This window comes from Falco punctatus (genome assembly GCF_963210335.1).
Source record: "Falco punctatus genome assembly, chromosome: 1".
In the NCBI taxonomy this organism is placed as follows: Eukaryota; Metazoa; Chordata; class Aves; order Falconiformes; family Falconidae; genus Falco; species Falco punctatus.
In genome coordinates this window covers 116,955,799-116,978,752 of record NC_137580.1, presented here as the reverse complement: position 1 = coordinate 116,978,752, position 22,954 = coordinate 116,955,799, and the positions used below count along the sequence as shown (strand labels likewise).

The window sequence follows — 22,954 nt, the reverse complement described above, 5'->3', positions numbered from 1 at the left end:
AATATCACACCTTCCCTACCCTCTTATGTCTAAATCGCCACTAAGTTCTGAATAAACCATTTCAGCACAACAATTCGAAGTTGCACAATATAAATTTGTCCTTCAGCTTTTAAAGAAAAAAAAAAAAAAAAAAAAAAAAAAAAAAAAAAAATCACATGTATATCCAGATCTCCTTTCCTTTGGAGGAAAGATGTTGACCTTCATTTCTTTAAGGTCAAGAAAGCTTTTCTTGACATGCACTTGTACACACAAAAAAAGCATTTTCTTCCCCCATTACCATTTTTCTAAACACGAGCATCATACATTACTTAAACTATTTATTGGGGGGGGGGGGGGGGGGGGGAAAATCACTAGAACCCTCTTCTCTTTATCCCTTGAGCATACAGGCCCAACACAAACATTTGTTCCTGGAAGGACAAAGCACTAACATTCATCTGACAGTTTCATTTTATCTGCTGATAAGTAAACCTTCCCTATCAGAAATGGTCATGAACAATCACTCCTTACAAAGTGACTTAGATTGGTGAGTTTTTTTGCATAGCTTAAATACTGTTTCCACCTAGAAATCTAGCAGATATTACGCTAAGGGGAGAAGCAGTAACATCACCCTATGGAGAACAGGAGGGGAATCGGAACATCTCTCCGCGAACTACAACTTTTATCCACCCATTTTCAGCCCCTAATACACCCTTTATCCCACCCTTAGCCTTCGATAAGATGTGAAAAACAAGGATAGAAGAAAGAGGATTATAATCATTGTAGAAAATTTTGACCCAGTAACTACTGTGAATTCATTCCTGTACTAAAGACAATGTTTCCCTGTGGTTTTGTGGAGGAAAACAATTTAACCACATCTTTTAAATTTATTTCATTTGAGATGCTGAATGTCACCATGAACAAATACTGCTTTAAGAAGAGAAACAGTGACATTTTACCAGTTGCCTCTTCTTGGCCAGTTTCACAGTTCAGTGTAGTAAGAAATATTACTTAAGGAAAGCACCCAAGTACAGATTCATTAAGTTCCATGCAGTCATAGTAAACTAACAGCTGTACCAGTTTCCAATAGTCTCATCAGCCTCTTAAAAGCCAGCTGCAGCAGATTCCTGCACTCCTACCACTCCCATACACTGCCCAGAGAGGCACCCACTAAACCATCACACCCCACAACCCCCCCAGCGTTATGAAGAAAACAGATGATTACCATTTAACCCAAGTGCACTTTTATATGCAGATTACAAAGTAAACTTATGATATATCAAGACAGACCACATACAATCGTAATCAGGATCACACTCCAACAGCAGATAACACACGGACCAAAATTAGCAGGCAATAATGATTCCCTGCAACACCTTCCCAGTAGCCCACCAAATTCTCCTGCAATTTCCTGATCCATTATCCTCAGACTTCAGGTTCACTTATTCTCAATGGCTTTTTGGACAAGCACAGGCTTTGAGCACACACTACATCCTAAGGCCCAGACTACCACAGTTTATGTGGTAGTCTTTTTGCTGTTTTTAAACATGTCACTTTCAGATTTCAAGTAATGACCCTTTGTTCTTGCATAGGAAGAGATGGGGTGGGGAAAGGACCACTATTCCCTCTCCCTGTGCCACTTCAGATATAGACTTCTGTTACATCTGACCTGAATTATCATTTCCATGCTGAACACCGTTTTGTTAATTTCAGTTGTTTTTTTGAATGTCTTCCTGTCATATTTCCTCTTCACCCAAAGTAGTTCAGCACCCCAGAGGACAGTGACTGACAAAAACCAGTTATTGTGCAAAACATGCAACACCTAGCAGTGCTGTTAAGAGTGCAGTGTGCTGTCAAGATTAGAATACTTTTAAGTTTCTGTTGCACAAGCATTAACGTCTTGATGTATGTCATCTGAAGGCCAAAGCCAAGCCGAAGTGAATTATCCATTTCACAACTACCTAGAAACAAATGGAGTTTAATTTAAACTAAAGCTTCAGAGTAGAAGCAGGTGCTGGCTGAGTAATATGCACAAAATGATTCATCTCATGAATTATTTCATTAGTTGGATGCACTTAGCCTTGAATTCTTGTCTGTAGGCTAGCACAGTCACAATTCAATTATGAGGCCAGCTTGCATAGCAAGTCTTAACATTAATATTATCATCAGCTGGTTAGAGTATCAACCAAAAAGACCATGGAACTGGCTAATCTGCTGCAACATTCCACTTCAGCAGTCAGGAGAAAACAGCCAAGGCACCAAAGAAACTACAAATTTTTTATGTAACAATTATCACTCCTGTCTCATTTTTAAATCTAAGAAAGTTACTTCTTGAAGTTACACAAAAAAAAAAAATGCAAGTCAACCACTTCAAGCAATGCTTCTAAGCAACTGAGTTAAGAAAAAAAAGAGTTGTTTACAGTAAATATCATCATGCTTAATTAAGTTTATAACCTTGAGGTTGAACACCAATGAAAATGAGGGATCCAAACACATTTTGACAACCAGAAGGACAAAGGTTAGGAACTGTTGTCACAAGCACTAAAGCACCAAAACTTTTTCAACAATAACGAAAAAGTTAGAGACATGATAGTATACTATAATCTAGTTCTATAAACTAAATTCAATCAAGTTTGTTCAATAAGCAATTGCTACTGATTTCATTCTGAAACGATATAGCAAGGCACATTAATTTAAACTATGAAAATAACTTCACAGGCACTGAAGCACACAGATTTAATATCAAGAGAAAGAACAGAAGACCAAGGAGAAGGAGATTAAATACTGTACAATGGGTTTAGCTGACAGAAACATTTCTCATTTTACTTCAAATTCAAAAATAATGAGGTGGAAGACTTTCTGCGTGATGGATTTCAGTTTTTTCTACTTCATTTCTTGCTTCAAGAATCTCCCTCCACTCAGCCATTAAGACCACTGTATATTACATTCCTACTTGATTCAAACCAGTGTTGATACTTCGGTGACAATAACATGAGTATATTCCACACCAGCCTGACTGGACAAAATGAAAACACAAATCACAGTATAACAATAAAGAGACCTATAAATCCTTCACATTACATTTACCAATCAACTAGTTCTGCTTACATTGCCATTCTGCACTTTGTACCTGTTTAAAGAGCTTTGGGGAATCTTTTGGTATGTCAAGATAGAACGAAAGTATCAAGAATATTAATGGCACATGTAACAGGTTCTATATACTCCTCACACAACAGAGAATGCTAGTTAACATCAGTTCTTTTATATTAAGATCTATATTAAGATCACTGCCAGGCTTTTTAGTCTCAAAAGTAATTTTTTCCTCTGCCATCTGAAGATTTAATAGACCTTTAAAGAAAAGAGTTGTCACATTTTAGTTTCAATTCTTTTCTTCCCTTTTTTTTTTTTTGAGGGGGGGAGTACTCCCCAAAGGGAGGACTTAAACCAAGATTAAATAAAAATATAGATAAATGCAATATTTTTAAGAGAGAAATACTGCATCTGTAGACAGTACTGGCTTCTCCAACACCAAGCGTTCACTTCACGTATTACGCTGTTTCCGATAAACCTTCTCTGCAACAGGATTAAAGGCAGTCCTAAAATATCAGCGCTAATTTTGTGCTCATCAACATGTCCTCAGGGAAACAGGATAAAAAGGAGAGACTAAGCATAATTATACAAGAGTAATATTAGTAAGCAAGCTGGTCTTTGGCAACAAAGAGCCAACAAGTTTTCCTTCATATTTCTTCCAAAGCACTTTTAAGAGTCAATGAATAAAGAGGTGTAACAAAACAATGCCATACTTCCTGTAGAAATACAGTGGGAGAGTAGGAATGGAGGAAGGAGAAGAGAAAGCCAAGCATGATAAAAGCACGAGACAAAAATGTATGTCAGTGCTGCTTTCTCACAAGTCTCCCTTGCTAGTAAAATAAAGATAGTCATAGATGGACTATCAGACTCACAGAATTAGTTTGCTTAAAGAAAATCCTAGTCCCTGTCAAAACGTTTTCTTCTTACTGCCTATAACTTCTAGCAGCATAGAACACTAGCAAGTCTTGCAAATTGTATTACCAAACAGAATTAAGGTCAATGTTGTCACAGGGATTAGGATACCGATTCCCTATGATCATGTCAACTGTCCAGCAGTCGTGAAAAGCTCAGTCTAGTATTCTTTTGTGAAGCACAGCACCTCCAACCCTATGCATTTCTGCATCTGATTTCTGTCTAGGGCTAAACAATTTCAATATGCCTAGAAGCCCCTGGCTTACGTGTACTTACTGCTTCAACATAACATTAAAAAAATGAAAACACAGGAGAAATCCACTAAGTAACCTGTGAAGCAACACCCTACTACCACACTACTTTGAAAAACAATTGCAGGGCGGGGTGTGGGTGTGTGTGTGCGTGAAATCCAGTACATAAAGCTGAATTGCATGCTACTATCTTCTGAGGTCAAGGCACTAGGTAATGAGTTTTTTCCTGAAGAGAAATCCTGGTTGTGATAACCAGAACGCACCCAAAGTCTTGCTTGTTTTTAATAAGCCTGCACTCACAGTCTTTACTACAAGTCTTGCAGAAAAGGCAAGATTTACAAGATCAAGCAGTCAGTGAGGTTTGCTTTTTCCTTGCAAAACTTGCCTCAAATCCCTAGCGTAGCACAGCTGCACCACCACTCAGCCATTAAAAACTCCTCTGCACCACCCTCTTCCTTGTGAGAGCTTACCCCAGTTCAGTACGTCTCTCTGGGGAATACTATTCCCTCTCCAAAACGGAACTGGGCTTCTTTAACATACACTCTGTCTTAGAGCTCTTCCCCCCTGCCCCCCCAGCCCTTTGTCCTCCATGTTTAACAAGCACTGAAACAGACTTTCAGCACATTCTCCTCCCCACTAAAGGGCACAAGGAGAGCTGACCTGTCAAGAGAGGGCTGAAGGTCCTCCAAAACAGGAAATTCTTCAAGGGGACAACAATAGAGCAGCAGTTTGATGACTGGCAGTCAGCGACACTTCTATACAACCTTTCCTTAACAGTGCACTGTGAAGTGCAGTGCTCTGTTTGTATCACCAGTTTAACAAAATGGAGTATTTCTAGCAACATTTAAAACTAGGAACACCTATTGAGATGCACACGCGTCAGTTGTTTCTGCCAACCAAGAAGCCTTTTGCTCCCATAATCTAAACCAGAAATAAGTATTTTGTTGTTTAAGCTCAATTATTAAACATACAAAACTTTAGATTAGTAGAAACCTAAAGTTATTCTCTAATCATCCATGCTCTGAATTAAAGGCATAAAAGCATTAAGATACTGAGCAACAGTTTACTCACTGTGCCCAATTACCAGCACCAAAAAAAATTGTGTTTTATGAAATCAGGCTGCTCAGAGCCACAGTTCAGGTCCAGGTATCCTGTTAATCAGTGTAACACATCTCACAAAGACCTAGAAAATTAGTTGTTTGTGATTAACTACAAGGAAAGTAAACATGATTATACTGGAAAAAATACCACTGAACAGGCCAGGAAAAATACAGCCAACCATTTTCATTGTCCTAAACTAGTGGTCAAGATATTTCTACAAGGGTATGGTCATATGCAAAGGAATCGCATCACTGGTTTGAATCCTAATAATTAAGGTTTATATGTCAAATACTGGAAACACAGAAGTCATTCATATCAAGAGAAACCTATTAATGCCCGATAATAGCAATAGCCCAACTCGCAATAATACTGGAAAAGCTCTCTCCCCTGTCCCACACTCTCTACCATGCTATCTCTATCTCCCAAAGCAATTACATGCACAAGCATGGACATGAACTGGAGAACAGTTTTACAGTTGTACCTATGTGTTAGTAACTTAGCAGCAAAAGCATTTTGGTCAAGGATTATGCTGCAAGTAAATGCTAGCAGAGGCCTCTGATGACTTAGTCTGAAGCACTGCAATTAATACAGCTAGTTCTTGGTTGGAGACCTATTTTTACTAGCTAGAAGTTTGATACACACTTTCTGTTTCCTTAAAGACAAAGTCTAGCAAAATATAAGGCATAGTTAAAAAGATGAAGGGCATTTTGGGCATTACGTTGAATACTTGGTTGGCATGGGAAACCTAGTGCTCCCTACCAAATTCTAGGTACATTCAGTAGTCAACCTTGTTTTGCCACTGATGACCAGAAAAGTTGAATATTGTATTAATCTCCTACACTTAAGTATTATTTGACATTCTAATGTCTAGAAAAACCTTAGTTGTAACTGCAGGTTTTACTTATATGAAGACCTGTTAGAAGATACATGAATTCAGTTCCCTGAAGTTCCTCTGTCTCTCTGCATCAGGTCCCATCTAGAGGTGCTGTAAGCAAAGAGGGACCAGCACTGAGCAGGGTTAGGGCCAGACTTCTCCACTCACCCTACTTCAGACAAATGCTCACTAGTCAATATCATCATGACCAATTACTGTTTCACAAGACTACGTAAAACCAGGGTTGTTGCATAAAATCACCAATACAGATAGCAGTGTCTCATACTACATGCAAGCACATCTCCCTGTGAAGTCTGTACACCACTTTCCTCACAAAGGAAGTAACTTAACACCTGTGAACAGTTTAATGAGTCCATTATACATTCAGAAGCAGCACTGTTTCCCCCTTGCTCTGATCAAACCCCATCAGGAAGAGAAGTTTGCTCATTAAAATAATTGCCAAACACAAAACTGCTAATGCCTATTCTAGAGTTTTTACTTATCCTTGGCAATGCAATTGTGAAGCCAAGCCATCAATGGAAAAGTTTTCTGGCTGATTGCAATCACTTGCTAAAATGAACAGGGAGTAGCGCCATACAGGTGAGGGGCAGTAGAAACACAGAGTTAGTAAGGGTAACTAAGAAGTTATTCCCCAATGAATGGATCCTGTTGCATAGTTTTCACCTATTCTTATTCCAATCTATGCCTTCATTCTTTCAAATGGAGAAAATTCAGACTATCAAAATCAGAAAGAAAGCAAGCACAGAGACACACAAACAGAGATTTGATAAAAAATATAAACCTCCATATATCAGTATGGAAAGAAAACAAGACTAACCAAACATATGGCATCATGTGAAAGTTTTTTTTCGTTTCATCTTCCAAAATTAGTAACATCAGTGCATGGAGTAAGATCTCCAGAGATATGAATCAGTATTAGCACAGTATGTGAATAAATATATAGAGCACCTGAAGTGTGGTAACTACTGACATTGACTTACTTTACTAGAGGACATTTATCTCAAGAATTTTTCAAAAGTTCTTAAGGCAATTTCAAAAGATATTATGCTTTTAGAATGGGAAGCCCTTATCCACAAACCACTTGAGACTGCTATGAATAAACTCCTTAAAATAATCTTAACGTTTGCCCTGTTCTTCCACATCCACTTATTAGGAGTCCTCTGGTCTGAGCTGTTAGAGGCTGCTGTTCTGGTCAAAAGGCCATAGTTGTTCTTCCATAAAAAAAACCCGACCCAAATATCCATTGAGAAGTGTGACAACTCTTGGTGGCCCCAGTTTGCTGCTCTTCCATTGCTCGCCCCTGCATCGCCCTGCTCAGAGGTGATGGCATAGTTTCTGGGGTGAAAGAGCCCTCACCAATCCAGCAACCTGTACATAATTATCAAGCAGCGCTAAGGACAAAGGCACAACTGAAGAAAAAAAAAAGACTTAGTGTGATTTATTTAAAGACAGGGAATGTCTTTTTAGAGAAAAAAAACACAAAGGTTTACAATTAAGTGGTTGGTTAACCTGGTAGCAGAAACTGTTTTCTTGTTTGTGTGAATTTTAACCTACTTCCAGTACATCTATACCAGGTCTATAGCAGAAAACACCCAAAGTTTTTCAGACTTGCCTCTTCATTACACATACTTTTCTAGATACATGTTGGTGTTGCCATGTCAGTAAAACAGCCACCTAAATAGGAACCACTGTTGGGTAGTATGAGCTGTGTTTCCGACATACTATGTCAGAAATGCAATTTTACAACTTCAACAGCATGTGTTTAGACACATTTATATAATGCCAGTTTCACAATTTTCTTATTTGCCCAGCAGAGTCTTAAAGCCAAAATTCAAAAAAATGTGTCCACCATAAACCTAGTCTCTATTCTACTACAGACATGACTACAGTTTGGAGAAGAAAAAAATCTTCAGGGTTAAGCATTACCCTGACCTTTTTTTGAACTCAAACATACTATTGTTCCATTGTCACTTCAGATTATTTGTCAGCTGCCAAAATGCCAACATTTTTATAGAATTAGAAACACAAGCCATTAACATACTTCAGCTTTCCCTTTTCAATCACACTTTTTCATTCTTACTTCATTCAAAGCCAGTGCACTAACACCTTTTGACATGAATCTTACCTCTTCTTAAGGAAAAAGTATTCCTACCATAACTTTCAGTGCCACCAGCTGGCACAGTACACTTCCTATTAGTGTTGGTTTGCTTCTATGCCTCAGGAAGTCAGAGAAATATGCCAACAGGGATCAACCTTCAAGTTATTTCTGTTCTGAAAGTTCAGGGTTCTATCTCTGAAAGCTCTCCCTCCTCCCCTTTAAGTACTAGAAAAGATTCTGACTCTGTAAGAAATCACTGCATAGCGGGATAACAAAGCTCCTGAGTTTTAGGTACATTACAAAGAATTGTCAACTAACTGTTAAGTAACATTTAACTAATTCTTACCTTGTAGCATGCATCTATATGCAGATTCAGATATTGCATAAATGTGCGGTGGCATTTCATGGCGCTTCTTCCCTCTGTACATCTCGATAATGTTTTCTGAATAAATCGGGAGGTTCTTGTAAGGATTTATAACTACGCAGAACAACCCTGAATAAGTCTTAAAAAAAAAGAGAAACATTTCTGTTAGTGAATAGTATTGAAAAAGAGCCATAAACAGCAGTAAACTTAACACAGGTTCTATATTTATCTCAAAACAAAACTGTGGTCCTTTTTGTTGAAAAACTCAAAGTACATGCTATATTCAAATTATTGGTTTCTAGTTGTCTTAAAAGGCTCTTTAATTAAATTACTTTTTATGCAGGTAAAGATAATAAATATGAGTAAATATGAAGTTGGAACATCTGATCCCTTTTGCACAGACATTTAAATCTCCCTTCCATTTGCTAATGGATTTATAGACATCTTCAGATATTCAAGTCCTTCAGTAAAATGTGTATTCAAAGTTACTTTTTCATTTTGGAAGGAACTGATAACACCCATTACTCCAGTAAATTATTTGGATAAGGAAAAATCTTATTTTCAACTACTACTATTTCTGCTGTCCATCTGCCTTTCCTGCTCATCAGCCTTTCTCAATTCCAAGGCAGTCTCCTCACAGACAGGTCATTCCCTCCCCTGTCCCAGCTGATGGATAGCCTGGCAGCTGGCACTACAAGTGTTTTCTAGCCTGGTTTTAGAGTTGATATTCAACAGAAAGTACCAGGACTACTATAATATCAAGAAACTCCAATACAATTTTACACTGTTTATTTCATTGACTTTTATTGAGGTATTTCTGTTGAGCCAAAAAATGCCTCAAGTTTGCAAAACTGAGCACACACTGCAAATGATGCATACACGTCCACATTTCCCTGTGAATGAAGTATCAAAGACTACTTCCAAATAGATCAGTCTCTGCTCCATAGAGTTTATTTATAAGGAAGTTATCATATAAAAGACAGACATATGCAGTCAGCCACTCATACTTTTTTTACCAGGGAGGGACAGAGGAGCATGGGCCAGCTGTATGGGCCTTACTAGGGATCAAAGGTTAAGCTCAGACAGCAGCTTTGCACCATGCAAAAAACAGAGCTGATCCATGGTGTTTCCCTGGACTAAGGCATCTGGATGCCTCATGCCTTCTCAGAATCAACCAAAATCAATGTTTTTTAAAAAAGCAAAATCTCTCCATTTATCTTTATTTTATCACATGCTTTGAAAGTGTTCTCATTTCAGTCATTAATCCTATTCACAACTTCACTAGCATAGGAACATTAGCATGAGACCAGTTTTCACCAAAATAGGGAATATCTTTCAGAACATCAGGAAAACTGCGTTTCTTACATTTGCAGGCTGAGAGAAGAGAAGGAATGGAGACAGTAAGCAGACAGCATTAACAGCTATTGACACCGTATAGTATTAAGCAGGTAACTCATGACTTTTATAACATTGTCAATTTAAATATTTCTGCTATATTTGTATGAACAGAGTAGCTGCAATTCCTGATCTGCCTTTTTTTAAGTCTATAAAGGTTTTTATTTGGAGGAAAAGGTGCCCTGTTCTATTTTCCAGGGATTCTGGAAAGACAACCAGAAGGTGATCTCTGAATTGAGTAAGGAGCACCACTGGTAAAGAAAAAGAACTTGGTTTTGTGTCAGACATGCTGACAGAAGGACATCTTACATCCTTACAGGATAAAAACCTCTCCACTTTGGTCAGATCTGCTGGATGATAAGTACTGCAGTGCCTTACTCAGTCAAACATCTTTGGTAATAAGGTATTTATTTCTCAAGAGAAAGCAAACAGATATTATCAGGTTAACTGACCCAATACCAGTCGTTAACTCAACATCAGCACAGGTCTGCTGGCAAGCAGGCAGTTCCTCCTCAGCCTCCTTTCCAGCCACGTGCTCCTACCACTGTCCCTTTTGCCAGCATCAGCACCCTTGCAGTAACTTACCAAGCTGGATACTACTGCAGGTAAATTTCAAAAATAATTGGTTGGTAATAGAACAAATTCCCTGACCAGACTCATTCATGCTCATGAGTGATACTGTAAGGGAGAGGGAAGGCAGGACAGTTATTTCAGTATCATGGTACAACGGACCAAGGAGACAATTAACTGATAGTGGATCTACATTCCTCGCCAGCCATCTGCTCTGCTGTGCTCATCTGAAGTCATCCACATTCAACTATAATTACTGCGGGTGACAAAGGCATCAAGAATTACCACAAGCCTAATTTCCACTCTAGTCTTCAAATAAGGATAACTGGAAGAAAGGCACACATTCACCAAGCCCACTGCATGATCACCAGCTCTAAAATCACTGAAGAGTACCTATGCTGTGTTTCTCCACTAGAGTGACATCTAATAAAAAAAAATAAAACCCAACCAAAACCAACGTGTTTATTGCTGACTGCAGATGAGAGGTGGTCACAAGCAAAAGAATTTACACAGCCAAAGTCCATTTTCAAATCTGTCCCAACACACCCTCTGACCAGTGTCATGGCATGAACATTTGCTTAAGCCAGCAGACCTCTTACCTCCAGGGTTATTCTGGACTCTCATCCAGCAGGCCTTCTGAGCTCCGGTCTGTTTTCACCCACCCAGCTTCAGAGACTTGAAATTTATCTCCATGTTCTATGCCTTACTGCAGACAGGAACTCTCAAAACAGTGACTGATGGGTAAGCTGGAAGGCTCTGCTGTGTATACTAGCTATATTACAGTCACCTTCTTTCAAGAGCAACACCTCTATTTCTCTGCAAATTCATCTAAAACTTCTATCAGTTCTTTTGTGAACATAAAAGGACCAAAGGAAAGTTCTCTCGCCAGAATCACTGCCCTTCTCCAGTCATGAATAAACTGACTGATAGAGTTAAAAAAAAAAAAAAACCACACAACAAAAAAAAGCCACACACAAAAAAAGTGCTAGGACAAGAACAGCTACTTAACAATCTTTCAAACCTCTATTGATCATATCTAACCTGGAAGCCTTTCTAGATCATCTCCCACTGCAGTAACTGGGTTGGATGAATGAACCTGGAAGGACTGGAATAAGCCAAGTCCAGCTAGATGCCAATCTAGAGGAAGACCAGAAAATGTTCTGGGCAAATGAAAACAGTAAGTTTAAGAGGCTCTATATTAAACAGGGCCAAATTAGAAGTTACAAAAACACGTAATTCTACTCTTTCAGTGCTGTGGTTCATTTATTTGAAACTAAATCTAAAGGATAGCCTTTTATCCCTGACCAGCTTTTATCACGACACAGCTCTTCACAGACAGCACCCTGAACTCTAACATCTTGATTTCCTGCACATTTGTTCAGTTCGCTTTCCTGGCACCTTCCTGCAGAATTAAAAACAAAAAAATGTACTTTCTTCAAAACATCACCACTGTACAGCCTTAATTAATTCAAAAGGAAGATGGAATAGAGTTCTCCCAAAAGGCTCCCAAATTTCCTAACCATTCTCTATTGCAAAAAGCAACATATGAACATACTGGTGGGTTGTTTTCATAGAATGGGTTGGAAGGGACCTTAAAGATCATATAGTTCCAACCCTTCTGCCATGGGCAGAGGCACCTTCCAGTAGACCAGGTTGCTCAAAGCACCATCCAGCCTGGCCTTGAGCACTGCCAGGGATGGGGCATCCACAACTTGTCTGCGCAACCTGTGGCAGTGCCTCGCCACCCTCATAGGAAAGAAGGACTTCTCATGGTGAGGAAGCCACTTCCTCGTGGCTTGGTAGGCATGTAAACACAGAAGAGATGGTTTTATTGAGTCAAACTTAATTGGGAGGGAGGTAAACTGTACAAAAGTTTTATACCGCTATTTTATAACTGCAAGTCTCATGGGACAAGTATACTGCTATATCTAAGACAGCAGATTGGAGGTATGGGCTTTCTGCATGCAAACTGCAGACATGAAAAGTAGACTGAGATTGTTTTACACACCTTGAAAAGCTTCTTGGTGACCAGCCATAGAAAACATTAACAGGAATACCGGCACACCTGCCTCACAGACACCCTGCTTAATGAATACCACAATGTAACTGTTAAAGATGCCCGGAGCTTTCTCTCTGTGGAGTGCCTCCTCTCTACATTGCAGTACATGGACTCAGATTTGAATTACAGTTAGGATCAAGCACTGAAGAGTGACAGTAACTAGCCAGTCTGGATGAAGAACCAGAATTCATTAATTTTTCAGCTGATAGAGGTAGATACGTGTGTTAAGTACTTAAAGGCAAGCAAAGATGCTTATTCAGCTTGAGATCATGGGATCAGCTGCACACAAGCTAGCTGCTTGAAACACACATTTCTGCTTTCCTGAGGAACAGGATACAGACAATATCAACCAGCAGCAATAAGGATGTTGGAATGCAGTCTCTAGGCAAGGCTCCAGAGACAAATAGTAAAGGAGTGCTCTGACAGAGGTTTGTTATACAAACTCTGTTTCAGGACACTAATTGTGGAGTTCGAATGCTTCCAGATGCTTACAAGCCTTTATAATTTAGTAATTTGGATTTTGGTAAGCCATCCCAGACTGCAGAGTTCAGGTTCCTGGCATTGGCCTAGTTGAAAACTACATTATATTCCTCGCAGTAAGCAACCTGAGAAAGAGGTATATGTAAGTGAACTACTAGGAAATAGAAAGTGCATTATTTCCAAGTGAAAGCACATGGGTATTTAGGCTCTATATTTGGAGTGTAGGCAAGAAAGGTTTTCATGGCCTGTCTTTCCTTAAAACCATATCGAATCTGCACCGTGCACACATATGGTGGTATTAGCATCAAAAGCCTTGTACAATTCCTTAGATTAAAAGCTCAGCTTTACAGTTCCAGCATCAAGGAACATGCTGTTAATGACTGTTAGGTTGGTTCCTTCTGCTGCAACATCAAAAGGCCTCTTTAAAGCATCACTTCAGAGGGCAATGGCAAGACACAGGTAAATTCTTGGAATTTGTGACTTCACCTTTAATGCTGAGCCAGGATACTATCTCCAGTTCTTTGAATACAGAGTGACAGATTTGCTCTATTACTACATAAATAATTAGGCTGAAGCAAGCATCTAGATATCGCCTATTACCTGAAATATAAACCAGCAGTTTCTAGCATAGAAAGCAACATGTTTTAAGCAGTATGCCATTTACTAATGGAGTAAAGCACATTCTCCAGATTGAAAAATTGCATCATTATAGCATTTTCTTGTCTGGTTTCACTTCCTGAGGTTATGGACCCACATTTCACACTCCAAAACCTATTAAATACATCAAGCTCAGAGGACTTCTCAGGTACTACCTTTTCCCCCTAAATGAGGGGGTTATCCAATCCTAAATTCAAGCCTTAAAGGACAGGCAGCTCTTCAGCCTCAGAGGGGAGGAACGCAAGGCTGTGGCCTGGGGTGGAACATGTTCTCTATTTTGCAGAGCAGCTACCCACCCCCCTGCCCAGCTAAGATCACCTCCCCTCAGGGTAGGACCAGAGAGGCCACACGGCTGCCCCCACACCACCCCTCAAGCGATGCTCCCTAGACAAGGCAGTTGCTGGGTTGCAGTCGTGACTATCCCAGGCCTTAACTGCTAAATTAAAAAAAAAAAACACAAACAAAAAAACCCAAAACACACACCACCAAAAAATAACCACAAGACAGGAAGTCCTATCAGCATCCAAAATCTTGGGAGTCAGTGGTGCCAACAAGAGTAAGCAAGCCCCTGCAGAGTACAGAGAACCTCAGCTCTGACAGGGACTGGGGGACAAGAGCCACTGACCGTTAGTCAGGGAATCAAGGAGTAAAATTTCCACAGGAGGAGAATAAGAAAGAAAAGGAGTGCCACACATACACAAGCTATTAAAGAAAAAGCACAGCTCAAACTTTAGAAGACTTGTCTATGGATGTTCTCTACAGCTAGCACTAAATAGAGGAGGTTCACCAGTATTGTACTTTCACATTTGTAGCCTTCAGGTTGTGTGTTTAAAGAGAAACCAACATGAGATCAGCAGTGCAGGTTATATGCCTGCTCAGTCAGCTCAGCTCACCATCTCTCAGAGACTGACAGGCTCAGTGCCACAGCCACTCGGACAGCACGACTGCTTCTGCCACACCAACTGCTAAGAGGTAAAACATGATCTTAGGTTGCATCAGGGCCAAAAAAGTATTAATACCCCTTCACAAGGCTGCTGTATAGCTGCATGTTGGAGCTTGACAGCCCTACAGACAGCTTACAACAGGCTACCCATGACTTCTGATGCAGGCATACAGCTTGAAGGGCTGTCTTGCAACACAGTGCATCCACTGAGCTCTTGAACAGAGGTCCATAGTTCAAATTACTGCAACTTTTCAGGCTGCTAAATTACCATTTTTTATAGAAACTGAATATTTGACAAGAACGTGTCTTTTTCATACCCCTGCTTGCCCGAGGGCAAGGAGGGCATTGATTCACTTCCCTCAAACACCTCAGATTTCTAACAAAGTAAAACCCTACACAGAACTCTCAACTTAATCACATTTATGAGTCTTTCAAAAAATCAGAGTTAATTTAAGAACAAGTACTTGCGTCAAAGCAGCCCTTGCAATTTGAACACCACCATTTCTTCTGCTATGTATTAGCTACTGGATCCAGCAACTGGTTTGTGCTAAGGGAAAGATGAAATTAAGTAACAAACTCCATTTCTTACACATTCTTTTAATACCAGTCTTTGATACTCAGAAGTGTGAAACATTCCCAACTGAACCAGCAAGAAAATTAAAGCAATTAGAACACAGAAGCTTATATAATAACACAGATTGTTCGAGGTTACAGTCTGGCCTCACAGGAGGCAGCAGCTTAAGAGAAGAAACAGCTTATAGACAGCTCCTCGAGTGCAGTTTTAGAAGAGCTTCCACCCACAGCAGGCTCTGGAACTGGGGACTACAGCATATTTCTCATTCTTTCCCTATTCTGCCCAAACAAAATGGAAGTACATTAAAAAAAGTAGCACAGGGCTGCAGACCAGTTACAGAGGTAATACTTGTAATTATCAAAAAATATCTGCCAAAGTATTTTTAATTGCACAATAGCAAAAGCGGGTTTTCTTCTTTACTGGTAGAAAGAAAACCCAGTAGGCATATAGACAGAGAGCAATCATTAGCAGCAAGGTTCCAGGAGATCTCAGCCTTATGTAAATAGTTTTCAAATCTTTTGAAAAAGTCTTTGCTAAAAAAAAAAAAAAAAAAAAAAAAGGGGGGGTGGCGGGGAAGAGTGGGCAGGGAAGACAATACATAGTACACTAGAGCTTGGAGGACTGTGAAGTTGAATCTATAACACTTTCCTCAAGAGCGCTTCACCATCTTTTTGTCCTTCCTCAAGGAACAGCAAAACAAATCATCTCTAACTTGACTTCACCTACAGCATGCACATCTTACAGCACATGTCGCCACCTGAAGCTTTCTAGCTGAGCACCCAAACATAGGTCATGGACTCACCCACAACAGACAGCACCAGGGGAACAACATCCCATACCAAGGCAAAAGGCCATCTGGATACTGACATGGGTTAACAGAAGTCAAGCATTTGAGAAATTCTATTAATTTTATTATTTTTGACTGAATGAGGTCAGGAAGCAGTTAAGTAGGAATTGCAGTGATTTGTGGTGGTATCAGTAAGCTACATATAATCAACTGTGGGCAATGGACTTCCTCCAGGAGAGCTGGGACTAGAACAGATGTGGCAATGGCAGTATTTTTTAAATAGATTTTTTATAAAGCCCACCGGATTTTTAACAACTTAGGGTTTTTTTACTGTAGCTTAATTACAGCCTACAAGTGAGCAATTCCTTCATCCCATCTTACTGCACTAGGTACAGGAATGGGAAATTTTGGTCCTGTGATACCTTCTTTCAGTTAGAAGTTTATAGATCCACTGAGCAGACAATGTGCCATTTATCCAGGAACTTTTGAGATACTGGTATGCACTTACCATTCAGACCATTAAAATACAGCCATCTGCAACTCAGATCTTACACTTTTCAGGAAAATCCGTAAGGTGTGTCAAACCTCTACAGGATCCATACTATTAGTGTTTGCTAGTGCACTCAATGAGAAACTCATTTTGGTTTAACAAAATATTTCTGTTAACAAGAGGAGCGTAAGATTATGGGTTTATATTCATTGATAAGAGTATGTAGGAACATATAAAAGTTTAAAATACACTTTAAAAGTGAAATGGAAAGAAAGGTCTTTCTTGCCATCAAGAGGTACTGACACAAAAGCAGAGCTTTAAATTGCTGGAAAAAGCATCACCAGGCCCTGACTTAGAAGCATTAACAGTCATAATCTTATTCATTCCAATTCCAGCCAGTGTCTGCAATATCAAGAACTAGTTGCTTTCCATTTAAGTAGAAATCAGATGTTTACATTCCTAATCTATTCAACTAGCCACATTTTGATTAACTGAAATGCTTTTCATAGACTTAAAAATTTAAAACATCAAGAAACTCATATCCAGAATGCTCTCTAACACAGCACTGAAATATTATTTAGAATGATTAGAAACACTCCTGACCACTTTGTTTCTTGCAGTTCTAAAAGTGGTATAGCATATGTCAAAATTTACATTTAGAGCTTAAAAAAACCCATCTTGCTCTGAAGTAAAAGAACAGGACTTTTCTAGCCACTCTCTTCCAATTGCAGAGAAAATTACATGGTAAAAACCAAGTTAAATACTTGTAATTTGACACAGTTCTTTTCTTCAGATCAAGTGGGTAGTAGACTTTGAGTAGAAGCCCGATTTTGAACACAACTGTCATGTCTATATATAATGTTTCTGAAGAGACACTGAAGATAATACACTGTTGATACTGAAGTACAGAGAGATCAAGATAGAGAAAATGCCTCTTCCTAAATCAGAAACCCCTTTGCAGCTTTCAGACCTTATTCATAGCTCTCCACCACAGCACCTAAGTATTTCTCCCCACCATATTGTCAAGCAGAGGATTTGTCCCCCTAGCACTTTATTTTCAGACTAAATCCTCCTTGTTTATCATCTACCCTGCCACTTGCCACCAAAAGCAGAGATCCATTTCAACTGTCTCCCATTTTTCCCCCCCAAGGACTCCCAACTGAGGGAGGCAGCTACAGCTCAGACAGACCACAAACCTCTGAGCCATGAACAAAACCACTCCTGAACCTTAACAGCTTACAGCACAGCAGTTTAAAAACCAAAGGCAGTAATTTCCTCCATTCAAATGCCATATTGGACCACGAAAAGTTTGGAAGCTGGTTCAAGAGAAAGTCTGAACCCTGTAAAGCAGTGACAAGGAGAATTACTGGAGCAGCATTCTTGCCTATCACAGCTTGTCACAAAGCACTAAGGCAACAGTAGTCTTGAACTTAGAAGCATTCAAGGCCAATGGACCCTTAACATTCACATTTTTCCAGTGGATGTTGCTGATTCACAGATTATCCCCTCATCATGAAATCATATTTTGATGGCATGACTTAAGCAGAAACCAAAATCTAGGGCTGGTATTTAGAAGCCTTCACAGTGGTATTTTACATGCAGGTCTTGTAAAAGAGGTTTCCTCACTCAAGCTGCAGATCTTAGCGACCCAAAACCTCTGACAACTAGACTCCTTTCTTAAAACAATGCCCCCAGAAAGATATTTGGAACTTAGTTCATCGTGGTATAAAGATATTCAAGAACCACCACAAAACCAGTCTGAGCAGAATAATGTTTATTCCAAATCTTCAAAGGACCTCCTAAGCCTTTGGGTATTCCTCCTGGGTACCCTTGCAATGAGCTACCTCCAGTTTCTGATCTACAGCTATGAAGGATGTTACTTAATACATGCTGAAGCTAGTGTTAAAGCTGGACACTCTAAAGCAGAGCAGGCACAACAGTAAAGTTTTACATGAAGCTGAAGAATTGACAGTGCACGAGCATTTATGGACACCAAAACCCATGAGAATCTGCCAGCATAGAAAGATATGAGAGACCAATTTAGAGTATTAGTGACTCAGATGGATACATCCCTGCCATAAGAAATGCTGATATCCCTAAAAAAGCACAAAATTTGGAAAGATTCAGCTATGAAACACAAGGAGGAGTGAAAATTCCTATCAAAGGTAGGAGCAATGGGGTGGGGAAGAACCACTGTAGATGGCCGTACCTTTGCAGAGCCAAGACTTGCACTTAATATAAAACAAGCCTCAAACACAAGCAGAGATCATCTCGGGGACTCAGATTCTGCAGATTCGTGTTTAGTCATCAACTAGTTAAGGAGAAAAGCCCAAGTGCAAGAAGTTATAATGAGAGATTTACCCATCCTCAGGGGTGAATATATATATTTACATATAATATATACTTCAAAGGAATTTCTAAAGGCAGTACAGCTTCCCTAGGAAAGATATTTAACATATTCTTCAGTTACACTCAAAATAAACCTTGTGGCAAGAAATGGAATAGATGATGTTAAAAATGGGGCAAGAAATGAAGTTATTTCATCTCCAAAGCAAAACCAGGATCACTATGGTTTATACTCCAACCATTCTTCCCAGAATTCTTATACAAGTCCTGCTACCTTCCATCTTTTGTGCCATCATGAACAGGCCAGAAATAGAGACAGGACCAAGCATGGACATCATGCTTTTACATGCCACTGGTCTTCCACATTCTCCATTTGCGTTCATCTCCCACAGCACAGTAAAATCGCAACTCCAGAGCCCAAGATCATGCCACTTGGCAGACATTAGAAATGCTAGAAGTTCCTGAAACTCCTCGCCATCCCTACTTAGATGTTACATGAAACTCTTGATGAAATGAGCATCACTGCCCAGGTCATGCTGACTGGCACCAGCTAGCTTTAGTCAGCCCCCCCCTGTTCCTCCAGCAGTGTCATCACTGAGAGGTAGATTATAGGCAGATGACTAGACTCACTGGCCAAATCCCTCAAGTCATTTGTTTCCTTTCTCGGGAGTGAAAGGAAACATGTATCTACTTCAGTTGACCCCTCTTTGATCTTCTGCTTCCTAGAGAGGTAACATGGTGCCTAATGTGAATTCAAGGTATCAAAACCAGATTGTCCATCTCCATCTTAACTCAACTTAAGCTCAACACCAATAAGATTTCAGTTTGGTTATAATGGAAGTACTGTCTGGAAATCAAAGCATGCTTTTAACCAACTCTCGTCATGGCCAAACCACCACAATTCACTCCATCAGCTCAGTTAACTTTGGCTCTTTTCCTTACACCAAGGGAACATCAGCAGGACATGCAGGCAATGGCAATTGCTCTGGGCTGTGCAGGCAGCAGCAGCGACAGTAGCACACGCAGGAAGTTTAGGGATCCCTAATGGAGATCCCTACTGGAACCACACTAAAAACCTCACTAGCTCAAGTTCTCGAAGAAGTTTCTCTCTATGGCCTATTGATCTTTGTCAGTATTCAGCCTCTAACAGTACTCACAACTGCTTCTAAGCCCCCCCTTTCAATAAACAAACTGAATTTTAACTTCAAACAAGAAGCCATTATTACAGCTGTATAGAAACATTCTTAATAACAGCAGCATCCTCCAGCAATGTTCCTGTAAGTCAGGCCTCCAGTTAAGGCCAACAAATCCATCAGCTTCTTGATCCCAACCAACTTCTTCCAGCCTGGGGGCAGGGAAAGTCATCAGTAATTTACTGATGCAGCAACCCTCCTATGTGACAGCAGTATCTCAATGCCAAGGAACCAAGTTTTAGAGTCTCTCTCAACAGTTAAAGAGCAAAAGAAGAAAGCACCATTTTGGGAAGTGGCAGGGGAAGGAAAAAAAAAAAAAAAGTAATTTACCTATAAGATACCACTTAAACTCCACGTATACAATAAGCCAGTCTTTCAAAAGGGAGGGTTTTTTTTCCCAATTTGTCAGTCATCTAAATTAACACCGTACTCTATACACTGTGTATATAGAAGAGTGACAGGTTCTCAACAGCATCCTCCAGAAGCATTTGTGGCCATGTTTACTGTACGGAGTCCCTGGACTAGAGCTTGCTCTGACATTTAAGGCCTTCAGCTTTTAACCTTCATAATGAATTACAGTTATAATAGTTGTAATGAATTTCATAACAACTAGCAATATGATTGATACATATACTGAAAACTTTTGACCTATCAATTTGTTTACTTTTCATTTTCAATCCAGTCCCTACTAATTATCCAATTAGTTTACTTGTAAAGTTGCAGGAAGCATTCCCAGAAGTATTTTGCACTGAGCTCTGCTGAAAGGGTCTTGGTGTAAGGCCTTTACAAGGTAAAATCGAAAAACCCACAGAGAAAACTAACAAAAAAGCACAAATACAAAGAATACATTGAAGTTGCATACAATTTTTAGTAAGTCCAAATATTACCAAGGGCCAAGCAAAAAAGGCACCCCGTTAATATCTAGGAGGAAGGGGAAATGAACCAACTAACTAGCGGAAATAAATTAAAATGGATTTAAGGTTTAGAACAAGTGTTTATCAAAATGAGCCAAGCATTTAAGCAGATGTTCCAGTTTCTTTTAAGATAGAAAGTCTACTTGTAGCTCTTAATGATACTCTGACTCAACAAGTCACTATGCAATCACTTTGCCAAGAGACAAGGAGCTACTCTTAACTGTACAGCACAGACGCTCATTTAACATTGTTCAAGGAAAGAAAGGGGTCAAAAGCCCCATCAATGGTGTTGTGATTCCTAACTCTATAGAAAGATGGTGATAAGCCAGATGTTCCAACTAGCGCTTCAAAACCACTGAAAAAAGAAAGCTTTATCTTATTGGTTTATTTTAAGCACTTGAACACATTCTTTCCTGGCCCACTAAGTTGATATTAGATTCCAAAAAGACATTTTGCATTCCTAGCACTCTGTCTAACTTCAGCTTTTAAATAAGAGCTTAGCACAGACTCTTATTATCATCTTTAATACGCAGCAAGTTAAAACAAGATATATGCTTATTCACATGAGCAATTAAACAACAGTAATTCAGCGAAGTTCGGTTTTGTAATCTCTCGTCAGCTCAAACAAGCCATTTGATACTATTCACTGTATCAGTTAAGCATGTCTGAGGCAAGTACTCCAACAAGTGGCATGAGCTAAGCACCCAGAGTTGCCATTTAACATTCTATTTTTGAAAGATGCTTGCAGAATTATTTCCATAGGAGAATTTTTTATTATTTGTTTTATGACAACAGGGTTCTTGACCTGTACACAGCATGGAAAAAGACCCTGGACTAATCCAAGTGGTACAGACACAAAATATTTAGGCTATCAGAATCAGAGACAAGACCCACTTCCTCCATTTCAAATAGGTAAAGGAATGGGAATCAGATTAAGTTCAACTGAATTAGCACCCGTAATGAATCTAATAATTAGTACTTACATAGATGAGCCCAGAGTAATACCGATCCTTTAAATTATGCAATACAGAGGCTTCATTTAAACAGGTTAATTCTGCCATGTCTTCCACTTTAGAGAACTTGGGAGGATTCATCTTCTGAATATCATCTTTATTGACTAGTGCTTTCTTTCCATTCTCTGCCAGTTCAACCAACACTTCATCCCCTTTTTCCTCCTTGATGCTGGCTGCCTCAAAACCATGGCGCTCTGAAGGAATCCACACCAACTTTTTAGCAGTCCAGTCAGCCTGGGTGGCAGGGTTGTAGATTACAGCCCTATCCACAAAGAGGTATCTCTCCGGATCTTCCTGCCCGGATCTCTGTGCCATTGTAGGAAGTCAAGGTGTCCACTATCAGTTACCCTGTAAATTGGGGAGCAAAAAAAGCAAAAAGTACATTACATACCATATTCTTATTGATAAGAGGAATGGAGCTACGCTGCATCAAGCAAGTGATCCATCACTAATACCTGCATCTGATCAAGAAGCATCGTTAATTTCTTTCACAGTCTAAAGAAGTTGCTATACAACTAAGAGTCCCTATTCACACAGCAGCTCCCTGAACCCACCAACCACCATACAAAAGCTGAAGTGATCTGTCGAGTATAATCCCAGACCCTGCACAGGAAACTTGGTATAAACTGGTTCTAACTGCACACCAACCAGGGAGAGCTACTGCACAGAGATGTGACATCTACAAGCAGAAAAAACATAATTTGTCTTCTGTGTTTAAATAAGGAAGACTTAAATAAGGATAAAAAGCAAATTAAAAAAGCTTGCCAGTAAACTCTGCTTCAATTGAACAGTAAAAAAAAAATAGATGGAAAAAATACATTAAAAAAAAAAGTTCAGTGGATAGCC

The 22,954-nt window shown here is 39.5% G+C and overlaps 2 protein-coding genes across 4 annotated transcripts in view; one reads left to right on the top strand and one right to left on the bottom strand.

Annotated features, from left to right (window-relative positions):
* The window catches only part of CCDC42 (coiled-coil domain containing 42), a 176,405-nt gene that overhangs the window by 89,228 nt on the left and 64,223 nt on the right, over positions 1-22,954 (top strand). The window lies entirely within an intron of this gene.
* MYH10 (myosin heavy chain 10) overlaps positions 1-22,954 on the bottom strand; it is a 100,607-nt gene that overhangs the window by 74,983 nt on the left and 2,670 nt on the right. For all 3 annotated transcript variants that reach the window (XM_080367433.1, XM_080367435.1, XM_080367434.1), the window contains exons 2-3: positions 22,079-22,456; positions 8,670-8,826 (exon numbers count right to left, since the gene is read on the bottom strand). In XM_080367433.1, the coding sequence (XP_080223559.1) occupies positions 8,670-8,826; positions 22,079-22,423 (502 nt within the window). In that variant the 5' untranslated portion in view covers positions 22,424-22,456. The remainder of the gene's footprint in view (positions 1-8,669; positions 8,827-22,078; positions 22,457-22,954) is intronic.